At 39.3% G+C, this 20,817-nt stretch overlaps 2 protein-coding genes across 2 annotated transcripts in view; both read right to left on the bottom strand.

Moving 5' to 3' along the window:
- Positions 1 to 1,394: 1,394 nt before the first annotated feature.
- rab33a (RAB33A, member RAS oncogene family) lies at positions 1,395 to 11,668 on the bottom strand. The gene is made up of 4 exons (XM_038700008.1): positions 11,193 to 11,668; positions 6,273 to 6,413; positions 4,695 to 4,775; positions 1,395 to 4,606 (listed from the first exon to the last, which is right to left on the bottom strand). Exons 1-4 carry the CDS (start codon positions 11,574 to 11,576, stop codon positions 4,382 to 4,384), a joined length of 831 nt encoding a protein of 276 aa, XP_038555936.1. The 5' UTR covers positions 11,577 to 11,668; the 3' UTR covers positions 1,395 to 4,381.
- Positions 11,669 to 16,301: 4,633 nt separating this feature from the next.
- The window catches only part of si:ch211-159i8.4 (matrix-remodeling-associated protein 5), a 29,879-nt gene continuing 25,363 nt past the window's right edge, over positions 16,302 to 20,817 (bottom strand). Inside the window, exons 13-17 of the mRNA XM_038700007.1 lie at positions 20,110 to 20,373; positions 19,848 to 19,974; positions 19,464 to 19,544; positions 17,845 to 18,991; positions 16,302 to 17,500 (exon numbers count right to left, since the gene is read on the bottom strand). Coding sequence (XP_038555935.1) covers positions 16,947 to 17,500; positions 17,845 to 18,991; positions 19,464 to 19,544; positions 19,848 to 19,974; positions 20,110 to 20,373 — 2,173 coding nt within the window. The 3' untranslated portion in view covers positions 16,302 to 16,946. The remainder of the gene's footprint in view (positions 17,501 to 17,844; positions 18,992 to 19,463; positions 19,545 to 19,847; positions 19,975 to 20,109; positions 20,374 to 20,817) is intronic.

The following is a 20,817-nucleotide window of genomic DNA, read 5'->3' as shown; positions in this document are numbered from 1 at the left end:
TCTATGCCTATTGCTGCTCTCCACAGGTAAACCATAGGAATACCTTTTTCTCGTAGCAGGACAATTCAAGAATTGTTGGGTTTCTGTAAATTATTCGCTCAAGACCTGCTCTAAATGAAAAGCGCTATGAGATAACTGTTGCGATTCGGCGCTATATAAATAAAATTGAATAGAATTGAATTCAGCCTACAACAAAAAAAAAAGGAATGTTTCCCCAACACAGATAAGACAGGATAACTTCATTGTCTATCAGACAGTAAAATAAATTTTCCTTTGCCCAAGTTCAAAGAAAAATGCACATAAGATACACAGAATCGGCCTGAAACTGTTGAAAAGGAGTGTAGTACTATTTTAATCTGTTCAGTGTGATGATTATAGAGGGAATAAATAGTATATATATAATATAAAGATAGCATTATCCCAGCAGTATGGCCATATCGATCTTATCTTTGCCTGAAAAAATATCTCTACTACTCATCTACTCAGATTTCCCTACATTTGATCATATTTTTGGCATTAAAATAACTGCTGGTCTGTTTCCAATCAGATGCCTGTCTCTTGATAGCTGATTTATTAAACCACATCATCCAATCCTAGAAAAAGTCCAGCTTCTCTGGAATATCTCAACATTACTAAATTTACAACATGCCTCAGAACCCCCAAACTTTAATGTCTTACCATGTTGTCTAAGGACAGTTTTGATGCTTAAATATATCTTTAGAATTGTAAAATGTTTTGCTCCTTTTCCCACGGATAACTGTTCAGACTTAGTCACTTAAACATTTGAACTTTCTTTCACTTGTAGACCTGGAGAGTAGTAGTACAGAGAAGATGAAGAAGAATGAAATGACTGGTACGACTTTTGTTTAACCTCTCTTCTCACACTCTCAACATTCGGCAGCACTCGTCTGCTACACTCATTCATGGACACTTGATCTGCTTGAGAATGACATTTTCCAGCCACAGACAGACAGAGTGAGTTACGGAGGCAGAGAAAGAGGAAAAAAAATTAAAAGTATTATGGGTCACCGAAACATAGACGCACTGACAGTGAGATATGAGACAGGCATAAACTACAAGGGATAAACTACGAAGATTCGGACAGAAGGTTGAAATAAGATACAGGGCAGAGAGAACGAGAGAAAGAGAGTAAGGGAATGGAAAAACAGACATGAAATGTTCCTGTGTGTGGGAGGGAAACAGGCTCTAACATTAAATACTTTCATCAGCACACAAGTTAGTATCTGGCCAAGCAGATATGTTACTGAAAACTTCATCATGTTAATGCTTTAGGGGCACATCATCTCAAAAGCTGCCTTAAGTTTAATCACTCAGAGAAAAGTTGGGTGTAGGATGATTGAACCGGTCTCCAAAGAATGAGGATCTGAGTCAAGTGAAGCTTCTTCAGCAGTTTTATCACAAGTCCTTTGTGAGATTGTAACGACCACAATGTTACATGTTATAATATGAAACATATAGTAGAAGAAAGCAAAGGACCCATTCCCCATACTGATGGATTGTACAGAGTGTACTTGACATTTATTAATTCAACAATTAGAAACCTTTTCTTGTCTTAACATTGTGACTTTTTGCAGATAAACAAAATTACAAGATTACATTTCAAAATGTCAAGGCATCCCTTTAAGAGCAAATGTGGGTTATTAAAAAAGACCCAAATTAACTGCAAACATTTTATTTTATATAAATAATAAATAAAATATAGTACAGGGGGAAGAAAAGGCAAGCACACATACTGTACATTTGTATTCTTAACTTTTAGACCTGGATAAAATACAAAGTGGTTATGAGTTCAAATGTTTGAAAAAGAGAAAGAGAGTGTAACCACACCGTGGACAAAGTTTAGGCTAACTGACATGAAACTCTCTTGCCGGACTGATGCTAACCAAGAGATACCTGCTTGTATCTCTGGGCCTCCGTGCTTCTGTCCAGCCTCCACTGGGATGTAAATAAAGTTAAAAGAGAGAGCTTTATGTGATATTTGAAATTCATATCCGTAATGAGTGATGAATGCTAATATGAACATAATTATATCTTTCTTTTCAGTCATTTGAGACAAAGTCAAATGTTATTCTATTCAGATCTGGTAAGTTTTTGAAGGAAATGCAGGCACATTCGTCTTTTCCACGTTTTTCCTCTTATTAAGCTAGCACAGTCATCTTACATGTATTACAGCGACTAAATTAGCCAGGTTATGCTAACCTAACAGAGCCATAGATATTTGTTAACAGATAAAAAGTTGTAGGGTGTGACCCATCTCTCGTGTATTACATGCTGGGATAAGATCCAGCCCCCTCCACAACCCTGAGCAGAATAAGCGGTTTGGAAATAGATGAGTGGATGTTATCTTAGTTGCCTGTACATACAATGAGAAAGAGAAGAGCTTCTCCTGGTATTTTACAGTGATTTGTTCTCCTGTGACGGCTGCTTGATCCTGCTGCTACTGATACAAATGTGTTTGAGACTGAGGAAGAACAGAGGAGGAGAATTTCTGGATAAAAATCAACAAACGTGAAACAGCACAGACAATAGCTCTATGGATTTCACTATAGCATTTGCACAGTGTTTATGTTGCTGGATCGGATGAATTAATTAGGTCGTCAGGCTGTCAGCTTGGAGGCTGAAATGCTTTTTTTTTTTAACATATGGTATCCAAATATATTTATAGCATTGCTCAAAAGTAGGCTACAGTGTTAAAATAGGGTCAGATATGGTGAGTGTGCTGCTATATCAAACTGACAGCATCACTGTCAGGCTTGTAGATTGATGCCTTATTGCAAAGGCTTAATAGCTCCAACACTGAGTTATGTACAGTGTGTTCTTCTATCCACAATCCAGCTGGGAGTTATCTCAGTGTAAAGCGTACTGCATCATTGTGAACAGTAAATAACGAATATGGCTTTCTACAGTGTTTCATGCAGCCTGTGTCATCCATGGCTCCGTTTCTCCTGGACTCATTCCTTTATATGCACACCAGGCTGAAATGTCCACTCACACCACACATCCAGACTCAGGCTGTGGAGCAGTATAAATATATCCATCGTGTATCCAGGGGGTGACAGCTTTCTATCATCTTTCCTGTCCTCTCTGAGACTGGAGGCAGTGATATTGATGTGGAGAGCACACCATCCTACACAGACAGAAGGCTTTTACCTCAAAAAAGGTTCATTATAGAATATGGAATTGCTGTGGGTGACTGGCTCTCCTGAAGTCACATACTGCAAAGACTGGTTGTTGCTGCATTGATACACGAAGATGAATCTGGATAAGCCACTCTGCCAGAAGGTAAGCATGGAGTGGATCTGTGTGCATCAGGGTAAGATGAGAAAAAGGAGCCTTACCATGACGCCCCTTCTTTGCAGAAGAGAGCATTTCTCTTGCATAAGCGTAAGAGGATCTTAGTGTCAGCCTCGAAATCGATACATGACATGCTGCCTGACAACCTCTATATGGTCTGTTTTCAGGAAACCTTGTTGTCAAGGTCTTCCTGCAAACGTCCTTTAAGCTCATCTTTTTGCCCCTTATTTTATGCAGATAAACTTAAACAAAAGATGTGTTTTCTTATCCATTCCCATGTTTATGTGATCTCACAGTGATTTTAAGTCAACTGTCCTATTTGTGAAGGCTTGACCTAGACAGATATATCAGGTACGTTAAATGAATGCCACTTCAGAGGCTGTCAGTGTTTGGTTGTACCAAGATCCTCTCGAGAGGCTAAAATTCTTGAAACCTTTCTTTAAACAAAGACAGAGTTCAGCTTTTAAGGCAGTAGATAAAGGTTTTAAAGAGCTGCAATATGTTACCTCAGAGTGTTGCTGTCAATAATGGTGGTGACAAACATCGAACCAGGGCAGGTTTAGGAAATTACAGCCTTGCATCGAGACTGTTTAGGATCCCCAGATGATGTTAATAGTGCTGTGTTGTGGCTGGGCACTGGACACAGGGAATTTATATTTACTCAGTTTCTGTCTATGTTTGAATAAATGGAAGCATTTCTTCATTATACTGTAGTCTAAAAGGCAATATCCTCTCATGTCAGAATTGTTAATAAATTTCCCACTCCTTTTCTCCTCTCTCTCTCTTTGTCACCTTCCTCTCTCCTCCCTCTCCTGAAAAACAACAATATTGATACAGTTTCAGTCCCTCACAAGCCTTACCACTTCCACCCTATCCTCCTCTTCTTTGAAACACACACTCATAGTGTCATCCTCCACCCCCCATCTACCTCTGACAACAGAAACGTTTAATTTAAAAGACTCTTGTTTTAGCCTCACTCTCCCATCATCCCTCTCCTTCTCTTCCTTGACATGTACAGTTACTCGCCTCGCTTCCCCTCCATTACGCCTCCCACTCCTCATTTTCCTCAACAAGGACAATTGCTCTTTGTTTCAGTCTCTTGTGTGAGTCGGACTCTCCCATCCTCTCTCTCCACGTCTCTGTAGAGCAGGGATTTCTGGGCCTTCAGGCGGCAGGCCAGAGACATGAAGATAGAGTCGACGTTCTGACTCTCCCTCGGGTCCTTGGCCGATGTCTCAAACAGCAGCATGTTGTGGGCATCAGCAAACTTCAACGCTGTGTTGGAGGGCACCTGGGAAAGCACAGATGTTTGGTTGTAAGCCCTTATTCAATCGAGGAAGTATTATATTGATTAGTGGTCCTTGCTTGAGTACACTCACTTGTATTTGGTCTATGAGGTCACACTTATTTCCCACCAGGACTCGAGGTACTGATGCTGAGACCCGATGGCCATTACACTCCTGGAACGCAACAGAATAATAATAATACACTTCATAAACTATGGCCATGTTCAAGCGATATGTGGCCATGAATATGAGCAGCTGAGTGGTAAAAGTTTTTACCGTCAGCCTCTTAGTTGTAATTACAGGGAATTCGTGAATTTATGTCCCACTTGGTGAAAAAGAAGTGTTGGTGCCAAAATGGCTGCATAGCCCCCATTCCCAACAGCTCAATATAATACAATACAATAAATCCTACACTAATTGAACTGATTCAGCCGATTGAAAAAGGGGCTATATATATCTGTATGCAGTTATTAGCTGTTAAATGTATGGCATGATCAATAAAAGAACTGACTACAGGTGTAGTACTGGAGGTAACCATCACCGAATAAAGGATGAATGTCTCAAAGTCATAAAAATCTCTTTCCATTCTGCTTCTTCTCATGTAGCATAAATTCAATATTAGTCGAGTTCACTATCACTCACAGAACTTGTGCCCTGAGGTATGGTATCACTTTCTGTTTGAAATTCAACCTACATGGGAAAAATGTAAATGTCCGTACTTATCTAACCAAATTCAAAATTTGGTTTTAACTCAACTTGTAAATGGTCTGTGCCTTTCTAGTCTTCCAACCACTCAAAGCACTGGCACATTCACCCATTCACACACACATTCATACACTGAGCCCAACTGCTCGGTAGTGTTATCACGACTACAGATCTGAAGTCACCTGTTAGCTTGTGTCACAGAGACCTGTTACATTCCTACAGAACCACATCAAATCCACAACATAATGCTTTTACGAGGGCATTTTGAAATTAGTTCAAACAAATGATGTGTTAAAAAGTGATAGGTTAAGCCCTAATGTGTACTACTGACATTTTACTAATTTTTAAACTGTTGCTAATACCAGCACTACTGCTGCTGCTGATGACTCAAGGCCACTGAAGTGTCCCACGAAGCCTGAAAGTGGCAAACCTAAATGGAAAGCAGCTGATAATTAGTATTCTTCATTGCACCTGAGCTTTTTGCAATGACATGTCAAAATATCTGCCCAGATAAGTTCTGTTACTGCTGCAGCTTCAATTACTTTCACTACATCCACTACTGCTGTCACTATGACTGCTGCTAACCTTCATACCAAATACAACTACAATCACCTAAATACCACTACCTGCTACTACTAGTATGACAAGCATTACTACTAACACAAGTAGTAGTGATTTTATTATTATTACTAATGCGAATGCAACTTCTTCGTAACTAATGACTGACTATTGTAATTATTATTACAAGGAATAGTCGCCACTATACCAGTAGAGGTAATGGTAGAAATATTGATAGGTAGTAGAAGTAACAGTATTTTAGCACACATCGGAAAGATTTTTCCTACAAAACCCATTGAATTTTCTTAGTGATCAGTTGGAGAATTAGCATTCAGAGAGTCAAACCATCTTTTGTGATGGAAACATTACAGTGCCAACCCACGGTAATGTATTGAGCCAGTTACCAACCTCTATCCATGTCTGCAGGTTGCGGAAGGAAGCCATCTTGGTGACGTCATACACAAAGACCACTGCGTGGACATTGCGGTAGTAGTGTTCCACCATAGATTTACGAAAGCGCTCCTGGCCTGCTGTGTCCCATACCTGCACCTGCGGAGATAGAAAAGATACGCCTGTGTTGTTATATGACTGAGGAAGACTGAATATCTATGTACGAGTTCCTAGGCTGCATTTTAGTGTTTAGTGTGGTTTTTAGACCATCCAGGTTAGTCATAAATTATGTTCAGTGCTAGATTTAGATGTTAGAGAAAATAACAACATTCAGAGTGACAGCATCCAGACATCCAAGTTAATTATATATAAAAAAGATTTATCTCAGTAAATTAGAAGAAAATTACTAAAATGATTCTGGCTACAATGAGTTGTCTAAGCCTATAGGGGCTTACAAGAATAAGTACATGGTACTGTAATGCTGTAAGGAATCCTAAGATATTCCTGGCTACAGGGTCTCAAAAGAGCATTGCTCTATAGCACGATGGGCTTTTCTGCTTAATGATTAACAAAGGCCTCAGGCAGGTGTGCTCTGGGCTGTATACAGTGTGTGGTGCATGCCAGTATCAAATGTAGTGACACAAATTACGGGTTTAAAAACAGAACAACACAAAACACCACATTTGTCAAGAAGAACAACGAGGAAGTGAGCTTTATTTACCCCCTTTGCACAAGAGAAGCACTGATTCAGACATGTCTGAATGCGTGAAAATTAGTAACATCATTTATGGCTCATGTACCACACTCAATGGTCAGCTTATTGAATGTATCTGTATGTCTGTTTAATCAGTAGCACTTTGTATATCAACATGGATGTCTCCCAACACTCAGCCCAGGCCTTTAGTTAAAAAGAACCAGTGAAGTATATGCTATTATCATTTGAAAGGACAAGCCCAGCTTTTTAGCATCTGTGATTGAATGCTATATTTAATGACGCTCATAACATCAAAGCTTCAAGGTCTTTGTTGAACACTGTGTGCTGAGAAAATTGAAAATGCACAAAATAGAAAAACTGATGATAATGCTTTATATATACTTTCATCATTATGTACCTTTCATCAGTGAAAATGTTTTTTTTAAACATTTTAAACGTTCATTTTCTCCCACAAAGAAGATCATTACCATTATTTTGACTCCATAATTTGTATATCTATACTATTTTAAGTCCTCTGCAAATTTATTGTTGTTTGCTACTTTTATTGGCCTTCTACATACAGTTATTGAAACTTAAAACTTAGTTTTATGTTCATTTTTATGAGACACTAATCCTGTTTTATGTAACTGGGAGTGAAATTTTGACTTGTGCTGCCATGGAGTTGGATCATAACCTTTTTTCAAAGCCCTACTACCTAGAAGGGCTTTAAAACTAGTAGTAGCCTAGTTTTAACTCCAAAATGACAGATTCCACTGTAGAGGCAATGAAATCACTATCTGGATGATGCAAAAATACACAACATTTTAGCTTCCTGTCTGAGCTTTGGTGGTAAATGTTCCTGGAGCATGCTGGATCTAAAACACCTGCCTGCTGTGTTGACACAAATTATATGACACAAGATACAATAAAAACACAAATCCTTTACTCAAAAGTGTCTCTTAATATCTCTAAATACAAACAGTATGCCAACTGGCTGTTAACAGCCCTTGAGGTTGCAGTGCAGGAGAGTATTTAACAGAATAACCAACACACTAACAACTTTGCTACTCTTCAGAGTCCTAACAGAGTGGGGCTTAAACTGTTGAATTTGTCCTGAGAATGGCACTAAAGGCAAAATTCTGGGGTCATTACTATTAAAGGGCTTATTCCCTTAGGACTGTAAATGTGACAGTTTCATGACAAACTGTCCATTAGCTGCTGGTAAATCTTCTGTGCATGCAGAAATTGTGTCCTGACAGTGGCATAGCATTAAAGGTCAGGAGGTCACCAAACATTAGGAATCACCCTCCAGGGACCATAACTATTCACAACCAAATGAATGGTCATTTTGCTCTGGGCCAAAAGGACAGGCAGACCAATGCCTTCCTTGATCACACTTCTAGCATGTCTGAAAAACTCTAAGGATTTCTAAGGATCAAAAAAGTACATTTTTAAAGAGTATTAAAGAAGAAGTCAGTGCCTGTACTTACAGCAAGAGTTAATTACTTGAACAGGTCTAATCTTTACTTAATGCACCATCTTGATGTACCAACATTACCTAACCAGCTTTGAAGTCAGCAGCAAAGCCGCATAGTGAAGACAGTGAAAACAGTCCAAGTAGTAAATTGCAAGATTATTTAAATCAGTTAAATTTACATATAAAAGTGTTTAACAGACTTCCTCACAATGCTGATCGTACAGTATGCGTGCAGCAGGCCTTTTGAATTTTAGTGACTCAGACACACTGACCTAATAGGTGTAGTGTTTGCGGTCTGTGTGAGTGTGTTTGTGAGTCAGCATCTGGAGGTTGTTGACTGAAGGAAAAAGTGGGGGGAAGGGAGGCTACACATGCATGTGTATGTGTGATACCAAGGTTGCATGCATGCTCACTGGCCAAGTGAGGAGGGGGATGGTGTGTACATCACACAACAGAGTAAGAGATCTCAGTACAAGGCCTATTATTTAATCACAGATCATCCAAATGAATGATTAAAGATGTGAGTAAATGTTCCACATATAAACACTAAAATCCTGACCAGTATTATTTGTCATGACATAGGACTGCACGATTAATCTAATCGCAATCGCAATGTCAACATGTGCGATTACATAACCGCAAAAAGTGTGCAATTTAATAAAACTGTGTGTCTCATTATCTCCACCCACACCGGGCTCTCGCATGTGCCCCTAAAAACAGATAAGCCTACATGCAATAAGAAAAATGCTTTATGAGCAATAACTTTTATGACAACAACCTACCGTAACCCCCCTCCCCACCGCTAATCGTTCAAAACAAGGCCGGTGCTCCGGTCTCTCTGTGAGACAGAGAGACGTCGGCAGCAGCTGAAGCAGTCAGACAGAAGATGAGGAAGGTTTGGGTTTGGCTCGCTGGCCATTTAATGTTAGTTGGATTGGTTCCTTTTGCTGTTCAGCATGTTTAACTTTTCACAGACCGGTTTGTGCTTGTCAGTCACTTTTCGTCAACCGACCAATCCCAGCCTAGATGGGGCGGAGCATAAAAAAAAGTTTGACGTGCTACAGCAAATCATTAAATGTTGAACAATATGATTATTGACAAGTTAGTACTTTGCATTAACAAATTAGAGACCGATGTAGAGCTTTTTGCTTGCAAAAGGATTAAATGAATAAAAACAACCCACAGAAATGAAACAGATAACTGGATTATTATTATTCAACTAGTGGTAAAAAAAGTATACTATAATATGAAATTCTAATGAATGTAGTATTTAATATATTATTGTTATACTATAATATAACAGTATACTATTAACTGAACATTATACTCTTTATTTAATACTCCTGCACAGTTCCTCCTCCGGGTTGTGGATAGAGACTCTGCAGTAGACAGATGTACATTGAGCCAGTGCCAGTGTGCCAATATTTGCTGCTTCTAGCCGCCTCCTCTGTAGAGCAACACGCTCCCCTTGTTCTGTTTCACTAGTTATTGTTATAAATATTGTTTGTTGTTTAACTTTGTTCAAGTTGAGAAATCCACATTTCAAAATGTCAGTATTTCCTTGATAATTAAGCAAGTAGACTCGTAGTACCATTTGTTCCTTTAAAATCGAATCAAATCGCAATATTGTCCACAATAATCACAACATGACCTTTTCTCCAAATCGTGCAGCCCTATCATGACACTTCAGTGAGCTTGTTATTATATTGTTGTGCTTCAATTGATTTTTGTTACATCTGCCAATAAGTATTGCTACTAAATACTTATTGGCAGATGCTGGAAATCATTAAAATTTAATTAATCAATTACCAGGATACCTTTAGAGTACTATGACCTACATGTCTAATGCTGTTGGTTTTACTTGTATAGAATCTGCTGAGACTGATGATATGTGATACACTACGTTGGATGGATGGATACATGAATTTTATTAATGGGTTTAAAAGAGGAATGTGCCTTAAAACATACCTGAAATTAGGACTGCAACTACTATTTAATTCTTGGTTCTTATCCCAAACTATGTTCTCGATTAGTTGAGTGTTTAGTCCAGTTTAGTCTCAAAATAGTTAAAAACCCTATCACGTGGAAAGGGATGTATTTAAGTTGATTAAGATATTCAGTTCACCATCATATAAAACACAAAGAAAAACAGCAAAACCTCCTGATTGATAAACCAGAACCAAGTAATGCTCTTGTTGTTTTTGCTTGAAATATTACTTACCAACTAATTGATTGATCCGATCCAATCATATTATTTGGACTGTTTCAGGGCCCTCTGCTGTTTTCAGGGGGCACCAGAATTTTAAGCAGCACCCCTGTAAGTTGGATTTAATTCTAACATTACAGAGATTCCTTTAACATTAAGAAAACACAACACAGTACAACATCTATTGTCAAACCTGTAATAATACATGAATTTCTCCATAGAAATATTTCCCTAAAATACCCACTGGCCAACTGGCCACACAAATGACATTCATTGTTATGTTTTCTTCATTTAGGTTCCAAGGACACACAAAGCCTAGGCTATTTGTTGTCCAAGATGTAAATACTTGTCCCTAAATATATTTTCAGTGTTGTGAAATGTAGGCTATAGTCTGTTGTTTCAGAATGTGAGGACAACATGTAAGAATGGGCCCTGTGTCATCCACTGGCAGACTTTGAGCTGCAGCTGATCAACAAAAAGAAGAGAGGAGAAGGAGGGGGTAGGAGGAGGGGGAGTGAGGAAACACCACTAATCACCATCCAGCCCCACTGTTGCTTTTACCTTGATAGTCTCCCCTTCAATCTCCACCGCCTTTTCCCTGAAATCCACGCCGATGGTGGCCTCGGTCTTGTCCGGGAAGCTGCCGCCGGTGAAGCGGAAGGTGAGGCAAGTCTTCCCCACGTTGGAGTCCCCGATGACGATTATCTTAAAGATCCGCGTCTGGATGCTCAGCTCCAGAGAGGAGGTGCTCAGATCCACGGAGGATGTGAGACTCGGGGCGGCATCGTTGCTGCTGCTGGCTCGGCTCCGGCCGGCTCTGTGGAAATCCATGGAAGATGTCAGGATGGTGACATTGTCGTCCGCTCGTTTTCTCCGCGGGATTCCTTTTCCACCTCCTCCTCCACCCGGAGCTCGGGTCTCCTCCTCCGGGGAATCGTTGGTCATTATGCCGGAGGAGGCGATGCGCAAATCGGTGTGCCTGTGTGGTTCGGATCTAGGGGTGGACGGATGGATGGATGAGTGAAGGGAGGGGAAAGGAGGAGGAAGGAAGGAGGAGACCAGAGATGCAACAATAGCGACGAGGCTCGCTTTGAGCAGCTGAGTGTGGCCTTAAAGGGAGAAGCATTGGAAAAGACAGGAAAATCATAGTTTATATGGAATCAATTTTATTTTTCCTGTAGTAAGATGCTAAATGAATCCACGAAGACAATTATTTAAATTGATTCAAAATTATTATATTAACAGCAGATTAACATTATGCTATTAGGGACAAAACATTACCTATAGAAATTAAAGTAAAATATTATAGTGATACAATTGGAGGGCTGGAGAGGTTACTATGAACTCACCAGTGACTCACACAGATACATAAATATCTATAGAAAAATACAGAGCAATTTTATATTCATACTATAGAAACAATCGTAGGCCTACTCAAGAACTTTGCTGCTTTATTCTTCTGCTCTACTACATTTCAGTAGGAAAACAATGACTTTTTACTCCACCATACTTACAGCTATAATATTTTACCTTTTAAACACTTTAGGTTTTACATTAAACCACCAGCTTTCATCCTGTCTGACTTGTGAGCCCTTACAAAAAGCCACTGTCTCGTTGGGGCTCCTCACATGAGATGAGTTGTTAACAATTCCACCAAAGAATGATTTATCCTCCAGATGTCTTAGATGGTTTCGTTTATTAAACAATGAAATACAATAAATGCAAGAATTAATGTCCAAAAAATGAATACACATACTGTATGTGACAAGCAAGATGTTAAGAGTCACAGACAAAGTAACTTCCCTATAGGATTATTCTATTGTTTTGATGGTATTGTAAAGAGCAATTAAGCTAGTATTGAGTACCACAAGTTGCATAAAGTAATTTGTTTCATTAGCGGAACGTATTGTAAGTTTATGTTCTCCATATACCATTTACTTAGTGCCAAAACCAATGCATCATTAGTTCTGGACTGATGTTCCTGAAACCTTTAAACTCTCCTGCCAAAAGAAGATTGTGATTCCAGATAATATATTAAAAATATTTAACCCAAATACTGTACTTCTAAATATAATGCAGCAGAATATACTGATAATAAAAGCAACTTGATTGTATCTATCATTGGGGGTTTTAACAGAAAGAGAGAAAGTGAAACAGATTTTCTCACACTATTTAGTCATGTGATCAGATCAGCTGCTCATACTATCACATTCCATAAACCAACATGGCCGTACTGCAAGGGACTGTAGCGGTGCCAGATTCCAGGCCTGATACGTTTGTCCTCCAAGATGCAGAGAATGACAACAATACCTGGAGTCCCCATTTAAATCAATATCAATACCATTTTCTTTTACTTGCATTTAAATTAAACTGTTTCAAAGAATAATACATTTTAGAGTGGCCTTTTATTGTGGCCAGCCTAAGGCACACCTGTGAGGTGGATGGATTATCTCGGCAGAGGAGAAGTGCTCACTGACACACATTCTGACAGATTTGTGAACAATATTTGAGAGAAATAGGCCTTTTGTGTACATAGAGAAAGTCTTAGATCTTTGAGTTCAGCTCATGATGAATGGGGGCAAAAACGTGTTTATAATTTTGTTCAGTGTATAAACAGATCTGTCTTTAGACATGGTAAGACAGCACATTCTACAAACTAGTTTGTTTCAAGCATACCTAGTCTACCGTTGCTTTTGTTTGCTCTGTCATTTTCTAGTGCCAATATGAGCTTTCATGCCGACAACTGTTACTTAAAACCCCTAAATACCATCATGAAAAGCCTGAAAAATGGCTACAAAAGTGTTGCGTTTATAATTTTGTTCAGTGTAGTTTTTGCTCGTGAATAATGAACTCTGCTGCTGTCATTGTCAAAAAGTACAGATGAGGCTGATAGAAATGTCAATAGTTTTGCAGGTATATATATGGCAATAAACCTACATACTGGACAAATTCTGATTTGATGATGATGCTAAATGAAAGGTTAGGGGATCACTAAAGTTATTAAGTATGAATGGCTGCACCAAGTGTTACTGAAATCCATCCAACAGTTCAAAAAAAATAAATAAGGGTAATGTTAAAAATTATCTCCTGACTAGATGAAATGTTAAAAGATTAGTCACTATGATTTATCCTCTGAGGAACATGCATATCTGTCCGAAATTCTATGGCAATGCATTCAATAGTTAGTAGAGTAAATATTTCAGTTTGAACCAAAGTTGTTGACCAACTGACTGAAATTGCCATCCCAAGAGTCACATGGTTAAAAAGGATACTACAACTGTAGCATCTGACAGCCTCCTTACTTGCAGCTTTCTTCACTATCTCACTATTAGCATGTTTCTTTCTGTGATCATCATCTAAATGTCATGCTTACAATTAGCTTCCACTGGAATGGCATATCAGTTATGTTCATACTTCATCACAGGAGATATCTAAAATGTTCATATAGAATCAGACAGCTTTTCATAAGGTATTAAATAAAATTCAAGAAAGAAAGGAAATCAGTGGCACTCACAACATGAAATGTAGCTGTGTTAAGTGCTCTTGTGTGTTTGAGCTGCTTTGCTTCCATTTTGTCTATCAGTAATAGAAGAGTGCACACACACACACACACACACACACACACACACACACACACACAGGCTGTACATGTACACACACTCCCTTTCTGTTGATCTCTGACTGAATGCGTATATATAAATAAATATGCTATATATATATATAGCGTATTTATTTATATATATACATACACATAGGCACACCACTCACTGTGTTCAACAATCCCTTACACATAGACACAATCTCTTCCTCACAGACATACACTCTCTCTCAAAGAGACGCACATAATCTCCTTCTCACACACACGCACAACAAACACAAACACACACACACACACACACACTGTGTCGAACAAGCCCAATGCCTGTGTCTGACAAAGCTCCGTTTTTCCTCAGTCAAAAGCCTATTTGTTTGGAAGCAAAGCTGCGTGGGACATTGACATTCTGGTGAACACAAACCAACAGTGAAATATAGTATCCATTTACATACATACACACATTTGGATGCATGCATACACACCAAAACAATGTCCTGGTTTTACAGTGTCATATGGGGTTACGGTGCAAATACACAACTGCCATATCTGTTATAGCATTAAAATACAGTAGGGTTAAGGGAAACAAATGAAATCACTCATTATTGTTGTGATTATAACCATCAGAAACGGTCATGACTGCTTCTCAACTGCCACTCAAGCTTAAGCGCTAATATGAATGTATAAAAAAAGTCTGTTATAGTTGTTATACTTATCAGTATGTGTTGTATCCATGGATTTAAAAAAATCTGATCTCCAAAATCTCACTTGTACCAAACACCAGAAACAGACAAGCTATCACAGACACAGACAGTTATAGACATCACATTGCTATGTATGGGAACATCCTGTAAGCATGTGGCAGAATATCAACAATAGTGTGTTAAGTGTTGTGGATGAGTGCACACATTCCTAAATCCCGCATCATTTAGATGCAGGATAACTTGACTGTTCTTTTGATTCTTTATGGAATTAACATTAGTGATCTCAAAACTAAAATCAGAACATATGATACAAAAGTAATGCCATGATATTACTTCTAATATCTCATACACAGGGCACTCATTTCCCATGAAAATGTACTTTGGAGGCATTTTTTCCTACCCAATTTTAGACAACTCTCACTTAACGGATATACAAGCTTTTGTCAAGTCCTGCACTCTACTCTGCTTCTTATTGGCTAACCGTAACCCCACCCTAACCCTAACCAACCTAACCAGCGGAGGCAATGAGTATTAGCTAGCTCAGAAGCACAGTTGTCGAAAATTTGTTGGTACAAAAAAACAACATGTTTTTAAGAAGTGGTTTAGAGAGAGCCCTGAAGGGGGTGTGGTTTTTTTTTTCTTCAGTTGTGTACTTAGGTTGTGTAAATTTAGCTGTCTCTTGCTAGATTCTTAAACCTTGTCCACCCCTAGTGCCTTTTGTTGTCTAAATGTTTTGACATGTAATTACATATGATTACTTACTTTCCACAGCTAAGCAAGTGGGGGGGGGGGGGGTCCATGGTACTGAAATGGAGCGGAGGAGCTCGACAGCCAGACAGATATACAGACAGACACAACATTTTGCCACCATTGTAGCAGCAATCCACAGACAGAAGGAAAATGACAGGGAATACAAATTAAGCACTATTCACACAAATCAGTTTAAAACACACAAGGCCATAGCACCATAAGCCTGGAGGTCCTTGATTTTGGTGGTGACTGAGTCACAAAGGTGACATTATTTCCTCCTCTAGCACACTGATAGGAGGTGGTGTGCTATACAGTTACTATTACACAGTATGTAGCTATGATCGTAAAATCACGGGCATTGGTATATATAATAAAAGTTGTAAAGAAAGCAAGGGAAGTATATAATAAAGCTGTGGAGGGTTCATTGGTCAACACTACACCTGGCATTCTATTGGTGTACTACCTATAAATTATATACATACATATTTTTTGTTATGTGCACCTTTGTTTTGTATTGGTGTCCTTCAACAGTTAATAGCTACTATAAGCTAACAACATATGATACACATTGTAGAGCAGGGGGCATTTATATCCTCAAAGAAAAGAGTCACTGCACACTAAAGGTTCATAAAATGTAGAACTTTATAAGCCCATGAGTATAATAGTTGATGATATAGCCACATGTATGACACTGTATCCACTACTCATTACTGCTTACTGTTCACAGGGAAAAGTCCCCAAGGTGTTTGGTAAAGTGTCTACCAGTACACAGACAGTAATAATCATATAAGGGGTGCACATTACATTTACATATATCAGTCCAGAGGAGAGTTATTTCAGTTGCAAAACAAGCAATGTCATGTTAAAGTAAAATTGTGCGGTGAGGTAACATTTTACAAACTATAATGCATGGGAACTATGATATTACATCTACAGGGTAAGGCTGGAAAGGCGATGCTTTAAGTAGGCAAAATGCATTTAAAGTCAGAAATGTAGAATTAAAAGACTTCTGCAACACTTGAACAGTAAAACAAACAAAAACAAAAACTGCAGTTAAAAATCACAAAAGATGAATGTTAACTGTGAAGTCCACATTTGAAACTTCATTGTTCAGTGGAAAGTGCTTTGCAAGGTATCTCAAGCCAACCCACCAGTCAGGCAGTTTAAAGTCTTTCTTATCTCAATATCTTTATTATGTAGTATATTCAAATCCTGATAAAAAAAAATCCTCATCCGGTCTTTTTTCAAAATAGAATAATCATAACTCACTCAGATCACTTGTAGGTAAGTAGATTTAAAGTCTGTTCCGAGTGTGTTTTTAGCGTTGCATTTGTAAATGCCAGAGTTCATTAGCATGGGGTTCTGTATGACCAGACTGCCCTCCTCTGTCATATGAATCCCTCTCTGCGCTGTGAACCGATTATGTGGAAGCAGCGTTGTGCGTCCAGGTAATGTCCATGAAATATCTGGCTTTGGAATACCAGTCCCAACACAATTTAATGTCACTGGTGATCCCCGGTTGACTCTAGTAATTGCGTTCAGTGTATTGGTGATACGTGGGGGGAAAACCATCACTGCAACTGGGTAGGATAGTGTTGACGAGCCAAAGGAGTTGGAGGCTTTGCAGATGTATGTTCCTTTGTCAAAGGTGGCAACTTGCCTTAGTTGGAGGGTCCCGTTCGCAAGAAAAGAGACACGGCCAATGGTTTGAGGTTTGTCCAAAACAAGACCATTAGGTAGGGTCCATGTGACTGACGCCTGCGGCCAGCCATCCACAGTGCAGGGCAAGTTGAGATTGAGGCCATAAGTGATCTGCATCCCACCTGGAATAGAATGATAACAGTATGTAGATTTCACGCAAAACATTTTGATACAACAAAAATTGCAATACAAGTGAGGCAATATGGCCAGATTTCTTCAAATGCTTTTAGGACATTTTCAAATCTGTTATTTATTCTGATTGAATTAGACTGGTTTGTTTTCCACCGTATTCATTTGGGCAGAACTGAGCACAAAAATCATACTTGGGTGCAGACCAAAACAACTGCACAAGAGACCCTTTAGAGTCTGTCTTTGTCACAAAAGAATTCTAGAGCGGTGCATCCACCCAAAACACATCTAACGTATGAGCTGAATGACTGTTCTCATGTGACATGCAAAAACATACCTGTAGATCCTCTCATCACTGGCTTTCTGCCCGCCTCCAGCGCATAACGTTTCTCTGCTTGTCCTGCCACATTTTTTGCTAGGCACCGGTACACTCCCTTATCACTTGCAACTGGTTGAAAGATCTGTAGAGTTCCATTACCCAGATGATGTGTGAAGCGTTGAAGTCTAACACCAGCCGTCAACATTGTCCCATTGGGTAGAATCCATGCAAATTCTGGGTTCGGCTTGCCACGAGCGGGGCACTCCAGCATCAGTGCCCCACTATCTTGCTTTATTGGTAAGATTTCAAAATTAGGAAGAGCAAAACTTGGTTTCTCAGCTAGTGATGCTACGTCTAATTCAATCAAAAGTGAGGCTTCACCCAGATTGTTTTTAGCCAGACACATGTACCTCCCTTCATCTGTTTTCCTCACCCCTCTCAGCTCCAGGCTCCCGTTCCGATGGACTTGGAAGCGACCTCCCAGGTAGGGTGTTGGGAGCGAATGGCCATAGGGAGTAATCCACCAGACTCTTGGTTCAGGTTTCCCTTCTACTCTGCAATCCAGTAGTGCTGTTTGGTAGGAAACAGCCAAAACCTTTGTGGTGCTCTTCCCTTTCATGCCATTGATGAAGGGTTCCTGGGGTTCAACTTCAAGTATCATGTTTTTAACGTCATCACCAGCAGAATTTCGTGCCACACATGCATATTTTCCTTCATCAGCCAGTATTACTTTTTTCACCACTAACATTCCATCGTCCATGATCTGAAATTTGTCTGATATCATCGATATCACATCATTTCTTGGTGAGATCCACATGATTTTTGGTGTAGGTTCACCTGTTGCCTGACAGCTCAATTTTGCTGATTCTCCTATCTTAGCTGTCACCAGTGATTGCGATTTCAATCTAATTTTTGGAGCATTCGGCCCCACTTTGACGCTCACTTTTCTTTCGTCTTTGCCCAGTTTGTTCTTAGCGTAACAAGTGTAGTCACCCTCGTCTTTTTTGCCCATTTGCTGGAGAAGTAAAGTTCCATTACCAAAAATAACATAGCGGCGGCTGCGAAGGCCACTGTCGTCTGACTGAAGGGCATTGTTGATTAAAGTTCCATCTGGGAGACTCCAGGAAACCTCTGGATCAGGGAGGCCTGTTGCAACACAGTCCACCTAAAAAGGAAACAAAAGAGGGAGAATGAGTGGATGTAGTAGAAGAATAAAGATAATTCTAGGCTAATTTCTGAATAGAGATGTAATTTGTAAGGGGTGTTTTTTAAACTCATTCATTCATTTTAATTTAAAACTGTCCAAATCCATTTTTTTACATTAGTAATTGGTTAAACAGCCATTTATAATTTGAAAGGTGTCGCTTGTACTGACGAACCTCTAGATTATTATAACCCAACAATGTAGTTCCCCTCAGCTTTACAGGGTTTTTAGAATCTTTATTTATTGCTTTAAGACACTTTTGTGAAATGAGAATATCGATGAATTATGTCTTATTATAAGATCAAATGTGTTAGTATGCATTAAATCATAAAATACTGAAAAATAAATGGTATATACTAGAAAACACAGGTGATATTATAACACGACTACAATGTCTGACCCGGCCTGTCCTACTTTAAATACATATAGCTACCTGGAAATTTTCTCCAAAGGTGACCCTGGTCTGTGCAGTCTTCATGTGTTCGATTCTGGGAGGGGTCATTAACACTTCCACCTGATCAAGCAAATAGATATAGAAAAATAACAAATAAATGAAGAACTTTTAATGGGAAAAACGTTTCAGCAAAAGCTTCAGTCATATTGATTACTGAATGACCTGCTGCTACACCTTTTGCCAAAACATATACACAAAGGTTTAATCCTATTCTTAACTGTGAGGACAGACCACATCTATAAGCTCTTGAAGGAAGTTAAGGCATGTTAGACATCGTATTATAGAAGTGAAACAGAAATGAATAAAGACTAATGGAAAAGAGTTGGCAGTAAAAAAAAAAGTCATTATCTATCCTGTTCAGACCTGGAAGAGCTCCATGTCTTCCCCATTGGGCCGCTGAAAGACACACAGATAATTTCCGCCATCAAGCTCTGTTAGTTGAAGTATCCTCAGAGTCCCATTATGGAAGACTTTAATTGGTCTCTCTGGACTGCAGGCAGATGAGGAAGAGAAATTAGGTTGAGGCTAAATCAGTCAGCCAAGTGTAATGGAGACTAAAACCTTTTAATATGTTATTAAATTGGTCAGTATTGTGCTGATTCATGAATTTACAAAAGTATGTTACCTGTATCGATGTTCCATGATAGTTTTGGAGGGTAGCTGCCAGATGGTCCCTCTTGTGGATCCGGTAGACTCTGGACAGTGGAGGTAGACAGCAGACCCATACATAGCTGAGACAGAGTGCTGGCGGGATGGCACACCTTGGCGGTGGGTTGGGGGGATGGGAAGAGGAGGAGGCTGGTGAGAGAAGGAGGGGTGATCTGCCCTCACCTCCAGCAGGACAGTTCTTTTGGCAATGCCCACGGCATTAGTAGCCAAACACTCATACCTGTGGAAGGATTAAAGAGGTGGTATTATGCTCATTTTCAGGTTCAAAATCTTATTTAGGGGTTGTACCAGAACAGGTTTACATGGTTTCATTTTCAAAAAACACCATATTTTTTTCCATACTTCACATTGCTGCAGCTCCTCTTTTCACCCTGTGTTGAAGGCTTCGTTTTAGCTACTGTGTGATACATCTTGTCTCTAAATGATCTTTGTTGGGAGTTGCACATGCGCAGTTCCTAGTTAAGGACTACTAACCAATCAGAAGCAGAAAAAGGCGGGTAAGTAAACAGCTTCGATTCAGCTGACCAGTTTGGCAATTTGGACTGGAGCAAGAGTTTCAGAGTTGTGAGTTATTGATCTGTAACAAAAGTATCTTTCGTCCATAAAGTTTTAACTGAGCTCTGTCTCTGCATCACAGTAACAACTTCATGTCCATTGACTGCTT

This window comes from Micropterus salmoides, unplaced genomic scaffold, assembly GCF_014851395.1.
Source record: "Micropterus salmoides isolate LMB-PRFRI ecotype aquatic unplaced genomic scaffold, ASM1485139v1 Ms_hic_scaffold_5, whole genome shotgun sequence".
In the NCBI taxonomy this organism is placed as follows: domain Eukaryota; kingdom Metazoa; phylum Chordata; class Actinopteri; order Centrarchiformes; family Centrarchidae; genus Micropterus; species Micropterus salmoides.
This window is presented reverse-complemented; position numbering and strand designations above follow the sequence as displayed.

Bases quoted from the DNA above. Each gene is read 5' to 3' on its own strand.
- rab33a (XM_038700008.1), bottom strand. From the start codon at position 11,576: ATGACCAACGATTCCCCGGAGGAGGAGACCCGAGCTCCGGGTGGAGGA. The intron at 6,414-11,192 runs GTAAAAGCAACA...CTATCTCCGCAG, and splicing joins TTGAAGGGGAGACTATCAAG to GTGCAGGTATGGGACACAGC. The intron at 4,776-6,272 runs GTTGGTAACTGG...GTTGCGTTCCAG, and splicing joins ACCTGCAGACATGGATAGAG to GAGTGTAATGGCCATCGGGT.